The sequence below is a fragment of the Lycium barbarum genome, chromosome 7 (genome assembly GCF_019175385.1).
Source record: "Lycium barbarum isolate Lr01 chromosome 7, ASM1917538v2, whole genome shotgun sequence".
Taxonomy (NCBI): domain Eukaryota; kingdom Viridiplantae; phylum Streptophyta; class Magnoliopsida; order Solanales; family Solanaceae; genus Lycium; species Lycium barbarum.
This window is the reverse complement of record NC_083343.1, coordinates 15672283-15695627: the sequence shown is the minus strand read 5'-3', so window position 1 is coordinate 15695627 and position 23345 is coordinate 15672283. Positions and strand designations below refer to the sequence as shown.

The following is a 23345-nucleotide window of genomic DNA, read 5'->3' as shown; positions in this document are numbered from 1 at the left end:
GAATAAATAGCTACCATACATGACAAAAGTCTAATACAATAATCTATGAATTGGCGTAACTAGTCATGAGCGGGTAGGAATGATGGTACAACTTTATCAGTATAATACAAGTCTGTCTCGAAAGAAAATACAACAAAGAAAGTTAGGAAGACTGTATAGCCACTACAGGAATAGGGCAAGCGATCATCACTCATTGGTACCCAGATCAGTATATGCACACACAATGTAGAAGTGTAGCATGAGTAAACCAACACGTACTTAGTAAATATTATCGACCGTCCACAATAAAGAAATAGCGAGATTTTGTATCGAAAAGACTCAATTTACAGCTTGTGTAGTATATAGATAGATATAACTGTATACGGTAAAAACCGGATGCGAGGCAAACCGGTGGAGCGAGGGGGCCGACTGATCTGCCTTCTTCGTCATTGGAACGACCAAGCCCGGTGACCCGAGCATTCGTGGCCGTTGGTCCGTATAGCCGTCGGTCCGTACGGCTGTTGGTCCGAGTAGCCGTTGGTCCGTGTGGCCGTTGGTCCGGGTAGCCATTGGTCCGGGTGGCCGTTGCACGCGGGTCACGCGCCAGTAACATCCTGTCCTGGTCAACTACCCACCATGCGTGTGTCAGACGGCGCCGTCAGTCTAATCCCACCAAATCCGTGGAGAGCTTTCGTTGTTGCTATTATTTTATTAGTTCACATCATATGAGACCCATGGAGGTCACACTATAAATAGAGCACATCCCACTCCTTTGTAAGGGTTGGCTTCTTCATCCTCCAAGAACACTTGTAATAGAAAAATATATATGCAATCTCTCTCTCAATATCTGATCCGGCCAAGGCCGTTTGTTTCCATTTACGTTGTGTTTCTTCCATTAAGTATTCAACATGGCTTCTAAACGTTCATGTCCGTAGCAAATTAAGCAAATCACCGTTACTAGCCGTTTTATCGCCAAATACTCACACGCTTATTTTCCGCTATCAAATATACATCAAGATCCAAGCACATATCCTATACCCGCGTACAAATTCAATTGATTTCCCAAATTCGGGGTAAACAGTTTGGCGCCCACCGTAGGGCTAGGATAATAGTGGTCTTTGATCTTGATCTCTATCTTACCCATCAAAATCAGAAACATCTGCTGTCCGTCTCTGAAAAAACGGACCAAATGGCTAACAGTGGGAAATCTCGTCACGTCAACAACAACGAGATCGTGGCCGAAAATGAAGGCAGCGGGCCACGAGGATTGCCAAACCACACTAACCCTTTAAATACTAACAATTCAATTACTTTGTCCGGGACACAAGTCCGGAAAGAACCGGATACCCCGAATGATAATATTGACTTGCGTTTAATTTTTGAAATGTTGCAGGAACAAAGAGCGGCGATTGTCGAACAAGGAATCGCAATAGCCCAGCTGCAGAACGGAGGAGATAAAACGACCCCGGAAAAGGCGAAGAGTGTTGCTGAACCCAGAAGAGATGAGGCACGGATGGTTGAAAGCAATGGCTCCGGAGCTCGTCCATCCACCGAGGTTCTGAAAATGCTCGAAACGTTGGCGAAGCGGGTGGACTCGACCGAAAAAAGGGTGGAGACATACAACTCCCGGGTGGATCAAATCCCGGGGGCTCCGCCTATTTTGAACGGGCCGGATTCAAAGAGGTACATCCAAAGGCCTTTTCCTCCGAGTGCCGCTCCGAAATTGATCCCGAAGAGGTTCAAAATGCCGGATATCCAAAAATATGACGGCACAACGGACCCTCACGAACACGTGACCTCATACGCCTGTGCTATAAAAGGCAATGATATGGAAGATGATGAAATCGAATCCGTGTTGCTGAAAAGGTTCGGGGAAACTCTGTCAAAAGGAGCATTGACTTGGTACGATCATCTGCCCGAGCATTCAATCACTTCTTTCGAAATGCTCGCCGATGCCTTCATAAAAGCACACGCCGGAGCCAAAAAGGTGCAGGCTCGAAAGACGGATATTTTCCGTATAGCCCAAAGAGACAAGGAGCTATTGCATGAATTTGTCAACCGGTTCCAAAGGGAACGAATGGAGCTCCCCCCGGTTCCGGAGGAATGGGCCGCACAAGTTTTCACAAAGGGGCTCAATGTTCAGAGCTCGACGGCTTCGTTCAAATTAAAGGAAAGCTTGCTGGAATACGAGGCTGTGACCTGGGCGGATGTCCATAACCGATACGAGTCAAAAATTCGGATAGAGGATGACCAATTCGATCTTCCCCCGGGGCCCGAAAAAATGGACAAAAGCTCGGAGGGATCACGAAAGAATTACGAACCGGGGGCCGAACCATCGAGGGAAAGGTATCGGCCATACTCTCGAAAACCAAGCTTCAGGTCGGAAAAATCAAGGGATGGCCCGAGTCATTTCTCCGGGCGGGGGTGATAAACGGGTCGAGTCCCCGGTTCAGGTATACCACCGAGGAGTCAAACGAGGAGGCCACGACTGTGAAACTCGATCTCACAGATGAACTTCGCGAAAACGCGTTGGTCCGTTTGGCAACCCAGAAGCAGAGAATGGGAAGGTACAACAATCGGAGAACCAATTTTTGACATTTCTAAGTTGGGGACTTGGTGCTTCGGAAAGATACCTTGAGCACCAAGAATCCCAACGGAGGAAAACTGGGTCCGAACTGGGAAAGACCGTACAAGATAACCAAGGTAACGAGCAAAGGTTCGTGTCAGCTGGAATCCGTGGACGGGCAGCGATTGTGCAACAACCGGAACGTGGCTCATTTGAAGGGATATTAGTGCTAAGGTATGGACACCTCATGTTTAACCTTTTTCTTTTTTGCAGGAAGTCAAGTACCGGATAAAGTTAGGATCTAGGTCTGAAAACGCGTGTTGCACTCTTTTCCTTAGTACAGTTTTGTCCCAAAATGGGTTTTTCGACAAGGTTTTTAATGAGGCAACAAGTACAACGTGTTACTTAACAAAATAAGGACAAACGGTCGGGAACTCGGGGTCATGGCCTACGAGTGAGGGCTTGATAGCGCTCGCCTGATCTTGCAGCTCGGATAAGCACTAGGGGACTTATACCCACATCGAGGTTTACCCCGGTTAATGGAAAACGGAGGAGCTTAACAAATCAAGACCGGACCTTCTGCATTAGGTTCCGATGTAAGGACCAAACGATCATAATGAATCGTGTCCCATTCAACATTTGCTACGGCAAAACTAAGGCCCGGCCACCGGCCACAGCCTCCGATGTAAGGACCAAACGATCATAATGAATCGTGTCCCATTCAACATTTGCTATGGCAAAACTAAGGCCCGGCCACAGCCTCCAATGTAAGGACCAAACGATCATAATGAATCGTGTCCCATTTTTCATTTACTACAACAAGGCAGAAAGAATTAAAATTCTCATATGTACAAACATTTTGCAAACGCAAAGTCATCAAAAACTGGTATAACAAAATCTTGGGTGTCTTTCTGTTAAAAAGACTTCGTCCCGATGGTAACCGCCGTATTCTGGCACTGCCCCACTCACATACTCTATATCGAGGATTGTGCCCGAAATTCGACAAGGTCACAATGACCCAAGCCAAAGCTCGGCAAATTCCCCCAAAACGGGGACTGCTACATCAAAAACTTTGCCAAGGTTGAAAAAATACCGACCCTGAAGAAAATGCCTATCGTAATTCGGAGACATCTGAACTTATGAAGCATCGGATAAGTCCCACGGGCACGGTGAATTAACGACTATGAGTCGACCTGTCCTAAAACGGACCAACGATCATGACCAAAATAAATGGCAAACATTCAAAACGAAGAAATAAGAAGGTAACAACGAGCTGACAGGGCCACCGGTTTCGGAAGTTATCCACTCCCCGTTACTCCGATAGATCGGAGATCCGGGAAGTGTGGGGCTATTTGTATACGGTAAAAACCGGATGCGAGGCAAACCGGTGGAGCGAGGGGGCCGACTGATCTGCCTTCTTCGTCATTGGAACGACCAAGCCCGGTGACCCGAGCATTCGTGGCCGTTGGTCCGTATAGCCGTCGGTCCGTACGGCTGTTGGTCCGAGTAGCCGTTGGTCCGTGTGGTCGTTGGTCCGGGTAGCCGTTGGTCCGGGTGGCCGTTGCACGCGGGTCACGCGCCAGTAACGTCCTGTCCTGGTCAATTACCCATCATGCGTGTGTCAGACGGCGCCGTCAGTCTAATCCCACCAAATCCGTGGAGAGCTTTCGTTGTTGCTATTATTTTATTAGTTCACATCATATGAGACCCATGGAGGTCACACTATAAATAGAGCACATTCCCCTCCTTTGTAAGGGTTGGCTTCTTCATCCTCCAAGAACACTTGTAATAGAAAAATATATATGCAATCTCTCTCTCAATATCTGATCCGGCCAAGGCCGTTTGTTTCCATTTACGTTGTGTTTCTTCCATTAAGTATTCAACATGGCTTCTAAACGTTCATGTCCGTAGCAAATTAAGCAAATCACCGTTACTAGCCGTTTTATCGCCAAATACTCACACGCTTATTTTCCGCTATCAAATATACATCAAGATCCAAGCACATATCCTATACCCGCGTGCAAATTCAATTGATTTCCCAAATTCGGGATAAACAATAACAAAAAATGATATGTACGAAAACAACATAGTCAGATATGCACAGATTTATCATTTAAATGTGTAGTATTTAATCGAAAATACTAGTCAGGAGACTTACAAGTTTCTTTTTGGCAGAAAAGGATTTACAACAATCATGACTCGTGTCATCACAAGATTCATGAATTCTTTCGTTTTCACAGTCTAGATATCCTCTAGGATATGCAGAGCGTATTTTGTGTGCAAACCCTAGCTGTTATAGTATGGTGTTTTTTCCAACGCTCATAATAGTGTATTAATACATTATAGGTAGGATTTAAGAGGACAAGCTAATAAGCCAACGGGCTAATTAGCATCCTTACGGGTAGACCGATGAAATAACTATTTTCAACGAAAATAAATGCATCAACAAGAGTCTACGTACGAATCAAATGCATGATGGAGACTCAAACATTACTCATAAACATGTATTTTCAAATGCCACAAACATAAAACTAGAAATTTGCCTGTTACGAATCAAACTTATGCGCACGCTGTCCGTAGAGATCGAAAATGTGACTGATGAGGAATGAATTCGTATCCACACGTTACATCCTGAGTCTATTGGACCCGCTCATCCAAACGTGGAGTACTCAACACATTTGTATCAATTCGCATGGATAACTCACGTGTGAAGTTGCATGGACAACTCATATGACAAAACCACATATGCAGATAGACATATATATGTATAATACATGACTAAAGAAGTTCAACCATGTAATCTGCTATGCGACAAATATATAATGTTAACTAGCATATGAGAGATGCTTATAACATTGTACTAGCATATGAAAATGCACAACTTAGTTATGGTGTGAAAATAGCAATTAAAACATAGAATAACACATATGAAACCCATATGTGTATACGGTAAAAATCGGACATATGTTAGAACTGGTAAGACCAGAGATCGAAGGAAAAGAGGGAATATCGTCATCTGGTCCGGTTCCTCCATAGCCGAATTGATCGTGGCCGTTGGTCCGAACTGATTGTGGCCGTTGGTCCGGGAAATCGTGGCCGTTAGTCCGGGAAATCCTGGCCGTTAGTCCGTTTTGGCCCGGTCTCTATGCCACCGATGGTTCGGAGACTCTTCCTGAGGGTTCATCACCGTTGATCCGGACAGTCGTTTGCCCGTGTATCCGTTGGTCCGTTATGACCGTTGCTGAAGCGCATCAGTGGTGTCACATCATGGTCGGCTACCAACTATGCGTGTGTCAGACGGCGCCGTCAGTCTAATCCCACCAAATCCGTGCAGAGCTGTCCTTGTTGATATTATTTTATTAGCTCACATCATATGAGACCCATGGAGATCACACTATAAATAGAGCACATCCCTCTCCTTTGTAGGGGCTGGCTGCCTGGGATCATCAACATTTTTGTACTAGAAGATATATACAAATCTCTCTCTCAATATTAGATTTTGGTCCGGAATCATTGTGTTCATCTCTATTACTTGTTCAAACAAATAATATTTATATGTTAGTAGGTGTATAAATCCACAGTGGTCCTCTAAGCATCATCGTTTTCTTCACATCTTAACCATACGAATCTTGTATCCATCAAATATATCGAGATTCAAACACATATCCTATACCCGCGTATAAATTCAATTGATTTACCAAATTCGGGGTAAACAGTTTGGCGCCCACCGTGGGGCTAGGATAATAGTGGTCTTTGATCTTGATCTCTATCTTACCCATCAAAATCGGAAACATCTGCTGTCCGTCTCGGAAGAAACGGACCAAATGGCTAACAGTGGGCAATCTGGTCACGTCAACAACAACGAGATCGTGGCCGAAAATGAAGGCAGCGGGCCGCGAGGATTGCCAAACCCCACTGACCCTTTAAATACTAACAATTCGATTACTTTGTCCGGGACACAAGTCCGGAAAGAACCGGATACCCCGAATGATAATATTGACTTGCGTTTAATTTTTGAAATGTTGCAGGAACAGAGAGCGGCGATTGCTGAACAGGGAATCGCAATAGCCCGGTTGCAAAATGGAGGAGATGAAGCAACCCCGGGGAAGACGAAGGGTGTTGTCGAAATTGGAAGAAACGAGCCACGGATGGTCGAGAGTAACGGTTCCGGAGCCGGTTCCTCCACCGAGGTTCTAAAGATGCTCGAAACTTTGGCGAAACGGGTAGACTCGACCGAAAAGAGGGTCGAGACGTATAACTCCCGGGTGGATCAAATACCGGGGGCTCCACCTTTGCTAAAAGGGCCAAACTCGAAAAGGTACATTCAAAGGCCTTTTCCTCCGAGTGCGGCCCCGAAATTGATCCCGAAGAGGTTCAAAATGCCGGAAATCCAAAAATATGACGGCACAACGGACCCTTGCGAACACGTGACCTCATATACCTGTGCTATAAAAGGCAATGATATGGAAGAGGATGAAATCGAATCCGTGTTGTTGAAAAAATTCGGGGAAACTCTGGCAAAAGGAGCATTGACTTGGTACGATCATCTGCCCGAGCATTCAATCACTTCTTTCGAAACGCTCGCCGATGCCTTCATAAAAGCACACGCCGGAGCCAAAAAGGTGCAGGCTCGGAAGGCGGATATTTTCCGTATTGCCCAAAGAAATGATGAGTTACTGCGTGAATTTGTCAGTCGGTTCCAAAGGGAACGAATGGAGCTTCCCCCGGTTCCGAAGGAATGGGCTGCACAAGCTTTCACAAAGGGGCTCAATGTTCGGAGCTCGACGACTTCGTTCAAATTAAAGGAAAGCTTGGTGGAATACGAGGCTGTGACATGGGCAGATGTCCATAACCGGTACGAGTCGAAGATTCGGGTGGAGGATGACCAACTCGAGCTTCCCCCGGGGCCCGTAAATATGAATAAAAGTCTGGAGAGACCAAGGAAGAATTACGAACCGGAGGCCAGATCGTCAAGGGAGAGGTATCGGCCATATTCTCATCCTGAGAAACCAAGCTTCAGGTCGGACTAAGGTATGGACTCCTCGTGTTTTTCTATTGACCTCTTTCTTTTTTTGCAGGAAGTCAAGTACTGGATAAAGTTAGAATCTAGGTCTGAAAACACGTGTTGCACTCTTTTCCTTAGTACGGTTTTGTCCCAAAATGGGTTTTCCAACTAGGTTTTTAATGAGGCAACAAGTACAACGTGTTACTCAACAAAGATAAGGGACCAGCACCCGGAAACTCGAGGTCACACCCTCCGAAGTGGGGGCTTGATAGCACTCACCCGACCTCGCAGCTCGGATAAATACTAGGGGACTTATACCCACATCGAGGTTTACCCCGGTTAGTGGAAAACGGAGGGGCTCAACAAGTCATGACCGGACCAAACGATCATAATGAATCGTGTCCCATTCAACATTTGCTACGGCAAAACTAAGGCCCGGCCACCGGCCATAGCCTTCGACGTAAGGACCAAACGATCATAACGAATCGTGTCCCATTCAACATTTGCTACGGCAAAACTAAGGCCCGGCCACCGGCCATAGCCTTCGACGTAAGGACCAAACGATCATAACGAATCGTGTCCCATTCAACATTTGCTACGGCAAAACTAAGGCCCGGCCACCGGCCACAGCCTCCGATGTAAGGACCAAACAATCATAATGAATCGTGTCCCATTCTTCATTTACTACAACAAGGCAGAAGAAATTAAAATTCCCATATGTACAAACATTTTGCAAACGCAAAAGCTGGTATAACAATATCTCGAGTGTCTTCTTGTTAAAATACTCTACCCCGATGATTATCGCCGTATTTCGGCATTACTTCATTCGTATACCCTATTCCGGGCACTACAGTCGAAATTCGACAAAGGCAACAAGGTCATAGTGAACCGAGCCAAAATCGTTAACCCCTCAAACGGGGACTATTACATCGAAATTTAGTTAAGGCTGAGATTCAGGTGTCCAAAAAATACCGGCCCTAAAAATGCCTGTCGTGATTCGGAGACGTCTGAATTCACAAAGCATAAGATAAGTCCCACGGGCAAAAACTCCATCAAATTTCCGGACAAAACATACCGGATGAAGAGAAAAGCCAATATTCAGGCACAGCGCGGAATAATGACTCCGAGTCTACTTGCCCTTAAATCGGACCGACAACTCGGGCGAAGGTCATAACAGATATTCAAGCAAAAGAATAAAGAAAATCAAGAAAAATGTGTGTTCCATTTATGCGAAGGTCTTTACACCGGAAACCCCTACAAAAGCAAAAAACAAAAGGCTAAGTACAGCCCCTGGTCTATCCGATATGGATGAATCTGGAGTGTTCGGACATTGTCCGCTCGGAGTCGCGGGAGTCAGTCTCGAGGACTCTCTTAGCTTCTTCCTCGACCCTCTTAGCCTCAAGTATCAGGGCCGGAAGATCCGCGAAACTATGCCCGGCTTGCTCAAGGGTGACCCTCCGAGACTTCCACCATTCATAATACAAGCGATGAACCAAAGGGGATAAACGGTTAAATCAGCAACAAACCTGAGATGGAAGATGATTAGAGGTGACGAAATGAAGAGAGAATAAAGTGAAGTGAAGAAAATAAAATGGAGGAAGAATGAAATGAAGCCGTGATTCATCCACTTCCCGTACTCCGATAAAACTACGGTCCGAAAAGTGTGGGGGCTATCTGTATACGGTAAAAATCGGACATATGTTAGAACTGGTAAGACCAGAGATCGAAGGAAAGAGGGAATATCGTCATCTGGTCCGGTTCCTCCATAGCCGAATTGATCGTGGCCGTTGGTCCGAACTGATTGTGGCCGTTGGTCCGGGAAATCGTGGCCGTTAGTCCGGGAAATCCTGGCCGTTAGTCCGTTTTGGCCCGGTCTCTATGCCACCGATGGTTCGGAGACTCTTCCTGAGGGTTCATCACCGTTGATCCGGACAGCCGTTTGCCCGTGTATCCGTTGGTCCGTTATGACCGTTGCTGAAGCGCATCAGTGGTGTCACATCATGGTCGGCTACCAACTATGCGTGTGTCAGACGGCGCCGTCAGTCTAATCCCACCAAATCCGTGCAGAGCTGTCCTTGTTGATATTATTTTATTAGCTCACATCATATGAGACCCATGGAGATCACACTATAAATAGAGCACATCCCTCTCCTTTGTAGGGGCTGGCTGCCTGGGATCATCAACATTTTTGTACTAGAAGATATATACAAATCTCTCTCTCAATATTAGATTTTGGTCCGGAATCATTGTGTTCATCTCTATTACTTGTTCAAACAAATAATATTTATATGTTAGTAGGTGTATAAATCCACAGTGGTCCTCTAAGCATCATCGTTTTCTTCACATCTTAACCATACGAATCTTGTATCCATCAAATATATCGAGATTCAAACACATATCCTATACCCGCGTATAAATTCAATTGATTTACCAAATTCGGGGTAAACAATATGTACAATTATGGTACCTGAACATATACTTATCACGCCTCATATATATGGGAGCTCCGAATACATAGTATGTGATAAACAATAAAAATTTGGAAAAAAATTTATTCATTGAGCTCAAAGTCTTAACTTATATCGGTCCAAACGTAATTCCATTCTTTTAGAACCGCTTTTCCACGTAAGGAACCCCTCCAAATGGTTCAAATCCATTCCAAAGAATTATTTAGGCCGTCAAATAATGCCACTAAACTCAAATCATATTTTACTACGCAATCAAGGTCAAAGTCAATCCAAAACTCAACTCCAAGCCCATATAATCAAGCCTAGAAATAAATTACAGTCCTGAATCACTCAAAACCCGAGTCCAAAGCTACAAGTAGATCTTTAGTTCGACTTTGTTTACTAGATCAAATCCTTAATTTTCAAATTTTAGGACTTAGTCCAAAAAATCCCTCAAATTCTCATTCAAATATGTGTAGTTCATTGGGCAAATTCGAGTTTAGAACACGCAGATATTTTTACTTTATCAAATTATTTAATTATAATAAATTAGCATGCTTTAACGTGACGTCTGAGGCAAAGGTGGAAGTGAAGATTGAGGCACTAGTCATTCCTAAGAGAGACAACTTCAAGTATCTTAGGTCCTTAATCCAAGGAGATGGGGAGATTGATGTTGACGTCGCATACCATATTGGGGTGGGGTGGGGTAGGCAAAATGGAGGCTCGCCTCTGGGATATTATGCGATAAGAAAATGTCGCCAAGGCTTAAAGGTAACTTCTACAGAGTGGTGGTTAGACCAACACTTTTGTATGGGGTAGAGTGTTGGACAGTCAGGAATGCCACGTTCAGGAGATGAATGTGGCGGAGATGAGGATGCTTAAATGGATGTGTGGGCGTTCTAGGAGGGATAGGATTAAGAATGAATTTATACGGGAAGGAGGGGGTTGCTTCTTTGGCGGACAAGATGAGGGAAATGAGGATGAGATGGTTTGCACATGTGAAGAGGAGGTGCGAGGATGTACCAGTGAGGAGGTGTGAGAGGTTGGCTATAGAAGGAGTTAGGAGAGGTAGAGGTAGACCGAAGAAGAATTGGGGGGAAGTGATTAGACGGGATATGACAGAGCTCTAATTGACTGGCGACATAACCTTGGATAGGAGGGTGTGGAGGTCGAGAATTAGGGTAGATGGTTAGCAGGTAATAGAGTTGTTATCGTATGATTTAGGGTGGTCGCGTAGTTTTTTTTCCGCTAATGTGTATTGATATATGTTACTGCATTTATTTTATTCATTTGACTATATTGCTGTCCCTTTTTTTTTTTCTACATTTCTGCATCGATTATATTTCTTTTTGAGTTGAGGGTCTATCGGAAAAAAGTCTCTCTATCACATAAAGGTAGAGGTATGGTCTGCGTACATCTTACCCTCCTTAGACCCAATTTGTGAAATTATACTGGGTATGTTGTTGTTGTTGTAGCATGCTTTAATGTAAATATCGAGTGCATATAATTATTTATTCAAATTAATATCATAATATGTCGGTAATTATATAGCGTCACACTCACATTCCTAATGCTTTGACCCGTATAATACCTTTCAAATGGTCTCTACTCTCTAGTAAGAACTTATTATACAAGTCTATTTTTTCAAAATATTCTGTAGTAACGATATAAAATATCCTCCGGTGAAACATGTTGAATATTTCAATTCTAAATATTAAAGAGGTACGTGTAATTATTCCATCAATTATTTGAAAATCAAAGCGCCTCCTAACGAAAATCATCCACCAAAATATTCAATAAACAAAAAAAGATGTTACTATATACCTCTTTATTCAAAATTTGATTTCTCTTCTATGGGTTGAATAATTTTCATCCCTCATTCATATTCTCTTAGAAACCCCACGATATGAGATTTCACTGGGTTGTTGTTGTTGTTGTTGTATTCATATTCTCTTAGAAGTTGGATCCTAGATTTTCTTTTCTAAATTTTTCTTCTTTGAAAAAAACTAAAATAAAAATGAGAAATCTTATAATTAATATAATATAAATAATTTACATGTTTAAAGTGTAGGAAAGTAATAGTAACAAATAGTTGGTATATCTTATTAAGTAATTTTTGTTCATTTCTTCTTATTTATAAGTTTTAGAAGATACATCTTTCAAAAACGTTTATTCTCTATTTCAATCAAATATGTGAATAAAAATATTTTAACAAAAATGTTTATTTTCTTTATTAAATTTCATAAAAGTAAATACGTAAAAACTTCTTATTTATAATTTTAATAATTATATATTAATATACATAGTTACGGTCTTAACTCTTACGGATAAACCTCATAGGTGCAAGTGTAGGATTTCTATATTATAAGGGGTTTAAGTGATTAATTTTCAAATACAAGGGATGCATCTGAAAATGACTCATATTACAGGGATGTTATTGTAACTAACTCAAAATTTATAAATGACAGATCCCTAAATTTCATCATCATTGATTCCCTTTTGGGAAGTTTTCCAAACTTAGAGCAAAAATCCAATGGCAAACAGAAATATAACTTTACTTTGAAGGGTAAAATTGTCATTTCACATCTCATTTGAGAGAACCACCAGAACGGAAAAGGAAGGTGGAGGGTCCATTTTCAGTTTCCACTTTTCATTTTTTTTTTTTTTTAATTTTTAATTTCAATTTGTTTTATTTTTTATTTTTAAGTTTTCCTCTCCTTAAACACTTTTCCCTCAGCAAACAAAACCACCAAAGACCACCATATACCCCCACCCCCCTTTTACCCCCACCCCCACTTTACCCCTTTTACTCAAACCCCACACCCACCAACACAACAACTACTCCTACTGCTTTATCATATCTCAAATCCCATGTTAAACAAACTGGTTTCTTGATCCAAACATCATGTTACAACTCCTTGCTATTATTACCAACTCATTTTGTCCAAAGGTACCCTTCACATTTTCTTGAAATGACAAGTGTTTTTGAGCTTTGTTTTGTGAAATGACCTTTTTGTTAGGAATGTGAGTGTGGGGTGTTTTTGCTTTCTTGATTAGTACAAAGGGTTGTTGATTTTATGGGGTGATTTGGGGTTACTTGGATTCTGATTGGGAACATTTTTTTTTTGTGTAAAAATGGAATCTTTATATCTTTTGAGCTTTGTGATCTGTTTCTTCTGTTTTGTGCAGTGATCTTTTTGTTAGGAATGTGAGTGTGGGCTGTTTTTGCTCTCTTGATTTAGTAGAATTTTCAGTATTTATGCTGATTTGGGGTTTCTTGGATCCTGATTTGGGACATTTTTTGAGGTTGAAAATGGAATCTTTATGTTGAGTTTTTGAGTTTGTGATCTGTTTCTTCTGTTTTGTGCATTAGCCTTTTTGTTAGGAATGTGAGTGTGGGCTGTTTTTGTTTTCTTGATTTTAGTACAAGGGGGGTTGATTTTATGGAGTGATTTTCAGTATTTTGGGTTTTCTTGGATCCTGATTTAGGACATTTTTTGTGTGTAAAAATGGAATGTTTATTTGAGTTTTGAGCTTTCTTGATCTGTTTCTCTGTTTTGTGCATTAACCTTTTTGTTAGGAATGTGATTGTGGGGTGTTTTTGTTTTCTTGATTTAGTACAATTTTATGGGTGATTTTCAGTATTTTTACCCATTTTGCTGATTTGGGACTTTTGTTTGTGTTTAAAAATGGAATCTTTATTTGAGTTTTGAGCTTTCTTGATCTCTGATCTCTTTTGGGTTGTTGAGTATATCTGCTTTTCTTGATTTAGTACAAGGGGTGTTGATTTTATGGGATGATTTTCAGTATTTCTATACATGGTAGATTCTTTTTGCCCATTTTGCTGATTTGGGTTTTCTTGGATCCTGATTTGAGACTTTTTCTTGAGTGTGAAAATTGAATCTTTATTTGGGTTTTGAACATTTTGGTCTTTGGGACTCTTATTTTGTGTGTAAAAATTGAATCTTTATTTGATTTTTGTAAATTTTGGTCTCTGCAGTCGGGTTGCTGTGTGAACACCCACCACATAGTTAGTTTAAGGATGTTAATAGCTTACTACTGTTATTCAAGGAGACCTTTTAATAGAACTGATTGAAAGAGATATATATACTTCAGATTTGCTTGTCTCCATTGATTGCAATTTGGAAAAGATATCCAGATCTGTATGTTGTGAATACTGTTTAAGGCCACTGCTCTATTGTATCTCCTTCTATCCCAGACTAAGTGGTTCAATTAAAAAAAAAAATTGAGAATACGGGTATTCTATAATGGTTTACAACATCTTCAGATCTCTTTTCATTTTCCCGCTTCTCATTCTTGTTAGTCATTTTCTCTTGCTCATTAGTTGCAAATTGGAAAATAGTTGATACTTCTATTGGTGTTTACTTCCTTTGTTAGTCAAACTACTCTTAATTTTGCCTAAATAATAATTTTTTTATTATTGAAGTTAAGCTTGAAGTATTTAAATTTGAAGTTAAGCATGAGATATAAAAGGCTGATCATACCTTTGATGCTTTTTGTTTTTATCTTATGCGATGAGATGCTTATATGGTGCTTCTGTTGAATAGGTATAACGTTACTGGTGAAATTGGTCCACTGAGGTGGTTTTAGAGCCTGTTATCAAGTTTCTATTCGTGAATAAACGCTGTTGTGTACGTGCATTGCAATTGGCATCTGCTGATATAGTTAGGTTGGCCTAATGGGTTCTCGGTTCCCATCTCATAAGTTGGGCAATGGCCTTTATGTATCTGGCCGGCCTGAACAGCCAAAAGAAAAGGCTCCAACTATGAGTTCAGTTGCCATGCCTTATACTGGTGGTGATATCAAAAAGTCCGGAGAACTCGGGAAAATGTTTGATATCCCAACTGGAGGGGCACGGAAATCCGGACCTATTAACAATGCCCCAACAAGAACGGGATCATTTGGTGGTGCTGCTTCTCATTCCGGTCAACTAAACTCAAGCAACCGCATGGTTTCTGGTGGTACTGGATCTGTTTCTTTGAAAAAGACAAACTCTGGGCCTCTAAATAAACACGGGGAGCCTATAAGGAAGTCGAGTGGGCCCCAACCTGGAGGGGCTCCTGTTGGTTCCCGCCAAAATTCTGGCCCGATTCCTCCAGTTCTACCTACCACGGGCCTCATTACATCCGGGCCCATTTCTTCAGGCCCACTAAATTCAGCTGGTGCTCCGCGGAAGGTGTCAGGTCCGTTGGATTCCACTGGCTCAATCAAGCTACAGAGTTCTATTGTTAATAACCAGGCGGTTACTAAGCTAAGCCATGGTGAAGAATATTCCTTCCGAAAGAGCTTCCCGAAGTCAATACTTTGGTCTATAATTCTTCTATTTGTGATGGGATTTATTGCTGGTGGATTTATTCTTGGTGCTGTTCACAATCCCATTCTGCTTGTCGTTGTTGTTATCCTCTTTGCCATTGTTGCTGCAGTATTCACATGGAATACTTGTTATGGAAGAAGTGCTATTGTTGGTTTCATTTCTCAGTACCCTGATGCTGAGCTTAGAACTGCAAAAGATGGTCAATTTGTTAAAGTATCTGGTGTAAGTATTTTCTTGATAATGCAAAATTCATTCTGCGCATTTTCAGTTATCACTATTCATATTCTAGACAATATTACTCACTTGAATATTATGGTTGCTGTATTTTAATGATACCGCTAATCATAGTCAGAAGTTATAGACACAAGCGCGCATACGTATAGGTATTTACCATTATCAGTATAAGGAAATTCTTCCTCTGAGTAGGTGGGAACCAACAAAGACCAATATTTGCGATAAGAAATTGAAGAGCTAAAAGTTTGGGGTAATAGGATTTTAAAATTCTGGACGTTCAATTTAGTTAGTTGGCCCAATACTTTGATGATATATTTTGGTCAATTGGCCCAATACTTTGATGATATATTTTGGTCAATGGAGACTTAAAAAAAGGAAATGACCATAAAGTTTGTCATGTCTGTTATGCAACTTTCACCTTTGCTGTGTATAGATAAATCATATACTAGAGAGGATCTGTAACACAGTTGTGCAAACATTTCTACTTGCTGTTTAGGACAATTATAGTTGGAGTCAATTCTGTGCTCTATTTCTATAAGCTTCTTTGTAGGTCAGTTCAGCTCCTTGAAAATTTTAAAATGCTCTCGCGAGTAGTTTATTAATGTTATTGTTGTTTGCATTTTCCATAACTCTAACCCTGTCTCTGTTGGATCCTGGAAATTAAACTCTCCGGATATTATGTCTTAACTATTACTTTATGGATTTACAGGTAGTTACATGTGGAAATGTTCCTCTGGAATCTGCATTCCAGAAGGTTCCTAGATGTGTTTATACATCCACTAGCTTATACGAATACCGGGGTTGGGATTCAAAAGCTGCCAATCCAGAACATCGTCGTTTCACTTGGGGCCTTCGTTCCCTGGAGGTGGGAAGATATATAACACGCCTTTTTATTCATTTGGAAATACTTTTTTTTTTTTTTGAGTGATCAGTTGGAACCATCTCGCTGTTACCTTCTAAGTGAGTGAAGTAAAAGAAGCTTCTATGAGTCAAGGTAAACTCTCCATTGTCAAAAAATGAGTCAAGATAGACTCATCTGCTGGCTTTGTCTAGAGAGTGTATCAAAGATATCATAGAACTACATTCCTTTTCGGGAAAAAAAGGGCATAGAACTACATGACATAACAAGTAATTTCTCACCTAACATGAAGCAGAATCCAGCTTAGGCGACTTCCTATTTCTTGATTTCAATGAAGTAGGTCTCCATAAATAGCAGGACGACTCCAAAGCCTTGCATAAAAGGCACTTGCCTTGATTTCCTGAAAATATATTTCAGAGTGGCAACTTACCAAGATACTCTCAACTCAAAAAGATTACTCCCTCCGTTTCAATTTGTTTTCCTTAGTTTGACTCAGCACGGCGTTTAAGAAAATAAATAAGACTTTTTTATTGTGTGGTCTTAAACTAATGAGTTGTATAATGTACTAAAATGCCCTCTGAATCTTGTGGTCTATGCCATGTAGGATGCTGGATGTGAAGAGTTACTAAATAGAGAAATTGGCATTATTTTTTAAACAGACTAAAAAGTAAAGTAAAACAAACAAATTGAAACAAAGGGAGTTATAATTTATAAATCTTACTACCCAGCATTTTATCTCCTATGAAATTATCGTGTTGATCTTCATTAATAAAAAACTATTGTGTTAATCATGTGAGGAAAGCGCGGTTTAATTTAATGTAAGCCTTACATGTTGGGGATGAAGCAAACATATGATTACAGTAAAACTAAAGGCTTGATATGCTTCTTAACATACGAGTAATCACAAAACTAAAGGCTTTATATGCTGCTTTTCTTCTTTTCTATGTGCAGAGGCATGTTACGGATTTCTACATCTCTGACTTCCAATCTGGATTAAGGGCATTGGTGAAAACTGGATATGGTGCAAGAGTGACCCCTTATGTTGATGAATCTGTTGTTGTGGACATCAATCCATCAAATAGGGACATGTCCCCCGATTTTATCAGGTGGCTAACTGCCAGAAATCTATCCAGTGATGACAGAATAATGCGATTGAAAGAAGGGTATGATTTTGACAATTTTAAACAATTGTGCATAATAATATGGGACAATTATATTTTTGGACCGCTCAAAAGAATAATAGTCAACAAATGTATAGTTTTGGTAAATTAAAAAAAAAAGATATAAATATACATATAATATACAGATTATATACACAAAATATACTATAACAGGGTATAGTTTTTGTATATTTTGGATAGTGCCCTTAATTTTGGCCGACGGGCCAAAAGTGAAAAAAGCCTTAATAACATCTAGATGCAGATCCCCACCTTATATTGTCTTTGTGAAAATGTAGTGTCACTCTTGACTCTTTTCTCATCTACATTTGCAATCAGGTATATAAAAGAAGGTAGCACGGTCAGTGTAATGGGAGTTGTCCAACGAAATGATAATGTCCTAATGATTGTTCCTCCGCCTGAGCCGTTTTCAACAGGATGTCAATGGGCTAAATGCATTCTTCCAGCCAGTCTGGATGGCGTTGTACTGAGATGCGAGGACAGTTCAAAGATTGATGTCATTCCAGTGTAGCCGATGAAGGCCCTACTGTTTTTGGTATGAAAGTTGTTGCAAAATCCTCTTTTCCGTAGTAATGAGGATGGCGTCTCCACTCGGTTAACAAGGTGTATAGTTTGTCAATCCTTTTTTTTTTTTTTTTTTCCTATTGCCCGTAATGGTGTTGGTGTGATTATTATTATTATAGAGGAAACGTGTCGATTAATGAGGATATTTTTGAGGGAGTTCTTATGGCTAGAGAACTTTTATATATTTTTATTCATGTGGGGGCTTGTCAAAATCTGTTTGTCCTGAAAAAAACAAGGTATGTTTATTTGGTTTGATGAATTCTTTTGTGGCCTCTTAGCCACTTTCAAGGCTGTTGTTCTAGCAATGAACTCACTCCCACTTGCAGAAATATGTTGTTGCTGCTAATTGCATATTGAAAAGTTGATGCTTTGAAGTTCAGACAAGGAAAAAAAAAAATTGACATTCTTGATACAATTGGAGTTTGATGCTAGATCAAGTTTAGTGCACCGGTACCCGTGCATAGCGGAAGCTTAGTGCACCCAAACTTGTGCATAGCAGGAGCTTAATGCATCGGGACCTGTGTATAGCGGGACCTTAGTGCACAGGTTTACTCGTTTTTCGAGCTTGATGCTAGATCAAGCTTAGTGTACCAGGCTCGTGCATAGCGAAAGCTTATGCACCCGACTGCACTGGAGTTTGATGCTAGATCAAGTATTTCTAGCTTCTCTCTATATGGTTTTCTATGTATAGCGGGAGCTTAGTGCACTGGACACCTCTTTTTTTGGAGTCGGATGCTAGATCAAGTATTTCTAGCTTTTACACTCTATGTATATGGTTTTCAATCGACCAAAATCACTTTGTCTTCTTGACTACTACTCCTGTCTCAAACTACTTGATTTTTGTATGTTATGAGGGTTTAATTTACTTGTTTAAATCAAACTCTTTAAATTCTCAAATAGCATGTTAGATGCTTGAAAATTGTCTTGCTCCATTTGGTGTGACACGATTCGGCTTTCTAACAATGAATGAACTCTCGGATGCGGTTATTTAGTTATTAATGTGTCAATAAACTGCAAATGTGATTTCAACTTACAATTTAGCAATCTTGACCTTAGAAGGAATTAATTAAGCAAAGCCGCAAAAATAGTAGAAGGTGGTTATTGGAATTTATTTAGACTATTATCGTAAACAGTTGCGTATTTACGTTGTTACTTAAGGATTAATAGCAAAATATTTAACTACTCCGAATTTTATGGCTTGCAATGGACATTAATTGAAAAATAGATAATAAGAATAATAATTATAGTAATAACAATAACAAGAATAACTATAACAATAATAATTGTTATTATAATGCAATTTAAACTAAAAAAGATTTGAGTCGATTAAACTAACGCAGTAACTAGTGTGGAAATCGTAAACCTTGTTACTTTCAAACAACAATAACAAGAATAATTATAACACTAATAATTGTTATTATAATGCAATTTAAACTAAAAAAGATTTGAGTCGATTAAACTAACGCAATAACTAGTGTGGAAATTGTAAACCTTGTTGCTTTCAAACAACAATAACAAGAATAATTATAACAATAAGAATTGTTATTATAATGCAATTTAAACTAAAAAAATTTGAGTCGATTAAACTAACGCAATAACTAGTGTGAAAATCGTAAACTTTGTTACTTTCAAACAACACATTAGTTTGCAAAATCCAAACTGAAATGTAATTCAACCTGTCAATCCTACATATGGGAACGGTGAATCTCGGACTTGCCGTTTGGACATAGTTTGAAACTCCAAATTATGCCTTTTTGGATGATTTGAGATTTCATCTCATGAGATGAAATCACATGTCCAAATGCTAATTTCAAACCGTGATTTCAAATTGCATGTACAAATGCCTACTAAATAGAAAACCAATCAGGTTTATCACAGCAAAGAAATCTTGGCAATGTCTCGAATTACCTTGCGAAGATTAAAAGTTATTCAAAGAACAAATGAGAAGATTTTTCCTCTCAATATTTCAAAATTATCACCAAAATGAGTAACTAATTAATGGAACAATTATAAGCATGTCCTGTAATGAACTAATGCCAAAAAAGCCCCTAATATCCTTAAAATAAAAGTTACAAGTTATAACATCAATATCAAAATACATGCATTACAATTATATTTTTTCCGTATTATGAATTATTTTACAATCTCTTCTTATGTCGTACACACTCAAATCTTGTGTTAATATAAAAAATAACTTGTTCGCAAATCAAATTACCAGGAGTGATAAATGTTTTGTAATTGACGTTTAAATATTTGTCACATTTCACTCTAGTATAATTTTGCTTACTATTGTCATTCAAAATATATTGTAATATATTTTTACTTACTATTGTTTACCGAAACATTTCAAGAATTTAGGTGAAACATCATTCCGAAAAATTGTTTGATTGGCCTCAGAATTCAGTTAGGGGTTGTTTGGTTACTCGTTAGAGTTATGCAGTTATTAGTAATGCAGAGATTAATATGAGAGAATCTATGTTATTTTATACATGGATTATACATGCAGGATTTAGTTATTCTATATTTTATTTGCATATAATAATAATTAGATTTCCTCTTAACTTGTACAAGTGCTCTTCTTAATTATGCGGATTTCTAAATTGCAAACTAAACACGATATTAGGCGTGTTGACTTTTATACATAGTAAAAGTATGCAACCAAACATGATTGCTTATGCAAAATTTAATTCCTATTACGCACTCAATTAGTGCGCAATATAGGTATAAAAACGGGGCAGACCGTCAACACCTCTATATAATCGAGATTTATTTTCAAATCACATGCTTTGGCCATTGTCTGCATAGTCGTCAGTTTGTCATCCGCAGGGTGAGCGGTCAGTTCGTGATCTGCAGGGTGACACGGAGCTGGACTTCGAGTCCTTATTTGAGGACTTCGACATGTTTCCAAGCCAAAGATGTAAGTGTTTAAAATAATTGTTTAAACAAATTAAAATATTATACTAATTATTATATAATTTTTTATTTCTTAGGTTCTAGCTCCAGCTCAAGCACCATCTACATCTCCGGTTTCGGGGCCTGCTCGGGAGACCGCTGAGGAGTCAGCTCAGGAGCCCTCTCACCATCCATCTCAAGAGTCCATCGACGCACATGTTTGATTTTTTACAACAAAATAATGTATTAATTAATTGATTATATGTTATTTCATGTTTAATTTAGAATAAATCTAAACTAAATTGTTTATATGTTATTTCAAGTTCATTCTTCTGTGCCTGTGGACTTGTCTCCTGCTGAAATTGAATCATCTCCTGAAACTGATGACATTTCGATCACCGTCATCTCCCATAGGAAGCATATTTTGAACAAGGGCTCAAGGAAAGGAAGGCAAGATGATCATGTCATAGAGCATATACGGATTAAGAGAAAGAAAAGGGATGGAGATGATGTTGAGGGTGGTAGGGGTGGTGGGGTGGGTTCGTCTTCGGCCTAAGGTTATTCTAAAGGCTTTCACATGTGGGACCTAGGAGGATGAAGATTGTGCATTTGGAAATAAAATGTACATTTTTTGTTAATATTATATATTTTTTTATATTATTTTCTTAATGATAATTAGTTATCTTAGTTTTTATTGTCGGTTAATAATAACTCATGCGATGTCCTAAATGAATCAAAACCTTATAGAAAAAACATTAAACCTAAAGATAACAAATTTCCAACAAAAAAACTTACTTGGGGCTACTTTACAACCCCTAAAACGACAATCCAAACGTATAGGTATACTTGATGGAGTCCAGAACCAAAATGACCCTAAAAAAAATCTTTTGAACCAAAATACCTCAACAAAAAAAAAAGGTCACATAACTACCTTTAGCACAGTATTTTACTGCGCTAAAGCACTTAACCATGACGGATCCGTTAAGTGCTTTAGCGCATTAAAATACTGCGCTAAACCAAATTCTCTCTCTCCTATAGCTCAGTATTTTACTGCGCTATAGGAGTCCACCATTTTCCCAGAACAACTCTTGTTACATTTTCACACTTCTTTACGTAGTTTAGCCGTACATTAATCATGCTTTGAGACTTCAGAACTTCAATATTTTATATAGAACCCTACTTATATTTGTACGATTAATAAGGTAAGCTCAATACTTCAAGGATACGCAAAAGTTTGGATTGTCGTTTTAGTGGTTGAAAAGTGCTCGGAGTCCTTTTTTGTTTGAAGACTTGTAGTCATTAGCTTTACGTTATTTATCTTTTAGGGTTTCGTGTTATTTTTAAATTAATGCTTAACTTTATTTCGAATGTGTCACGTTTTTTTTTATTATCAATTTAGGATGATTTTAAGTAAAAATCTTACTTGTGCCTCAGTAGTCTCATGAGAAGACACCTCTGCCTCGACAGGCTGATGAGAAGGCTCCTAAATGGGTCACTCATGTGGACCCACTGGCGTCGAATTCTAAAATATGAAAAAAAAATGAAATAATAAGTAACATACATATTTAAAATAAGTACTTTAAATAATCAAATATGTAATTTAAATATTGACCTTATATTGAATAAAACTAATTTTAATAAAAAGCTTACCTGTGGCTCGACAGTCACATGGGAAGACAGCGTTGGCTCGGCAAGCCCATGAGAAAATGCCTGAGTGGGTGGCTTTGCTAGACCCGCTGGCGCCGAATCCTAAAATATAAAATATTACTAAATAATGAGTAACATATATATTTAAAATAAGTCATTTAAATGAACAAATAAGTATTTTAAATACTAACCGGGATCAAAAACTCATCGAAGTCAAGAATCCTGGCTCCCTCTAAATTCTTCACAGGCCGCTCATTAGCTAATGAAGCGCGTAACGCCGCCCAATCGACGTTATCACGCTCCTCCACGTATGCATTTTGGCTCGGCTGTGATGAAGACCCAGGTATCTCAGCAAGTAGGAGCGCCGGCGTAAATGTAGGTGAGTCCCAAGGTGAGCTGCCACCGGCCTGGAACAGCTACGGATGGACTAGAAGGGGATCGACCTCTAAAATGGGATCGGCCTCATCTGCTTCATCTACCAAATGGTGTCCTCCACCACTAAGTCCTCTAGCAGCAGCACCGCGTCCTCTATGCGCACGACGTCCTCTAACAGCACGGCGTCCTCTGGTAGCACGACCTCCTTCTCTGGGAGCACCCGATCCTCCTCTTGGCGCTGGTTGATACCCAGCCTCATAAACA

The 23345-nt window shown here is 39.7% G+C and overlaps 1 protein-coding gene across 1 annotated transcript; it reads left to right on the top strand.

Moving 5' to 3' along the window:
- The first annotated feature begins 12775 nt into the window (after positions 1-12775).
- LOC132603206 (uncharacterized membrane protein At1g16860-like) lies at positions 12776-18496 on the top strand. The gene is made up of 5 exons (XM_060316146.1): positions 12776-12947; positions 14566-15554; positions 16276-16431; positions 17377-17588; positions 17922-18496. The coding sequence occupies exons 2-5, from the start codon at positions 14697-14699 to the stop codon at positions 18112-18114; spliced, it is 1419 nt and encodes a 472-aa protein (XP_060172129.1). The 5' UTR covers positions 12776-12947; positions 14566-14696; the 3' UTR covers positions 18115-18496.
- The last annotated feature ends 4849 nt before the right edge of the window (positions 18497-23345 follow it).

Coding starts and splice junctions, on each gene's coding strand:
- LOC132603206 (XM_060316146.1), top strand. CDS start 14,697: ATGGGTTCTCGGTTCCCATCTCATAAGTTGGGCAATGGCCTTTATGTA. Junction 15,555..16,275: donor AATTTGTTAAAGTATCTGGT/GTAAGTATTTTC, acceptor ATGGATTTACAG/GTAGTTACATGTGGAAATGT. Junction 16,432..17,376: donor GGGGCCTTCGTTCCCTGGAG/GTGGGAAGATAT, acceptor TTCTATGTGCAG/AGGCATGTTACGGATTTCTA.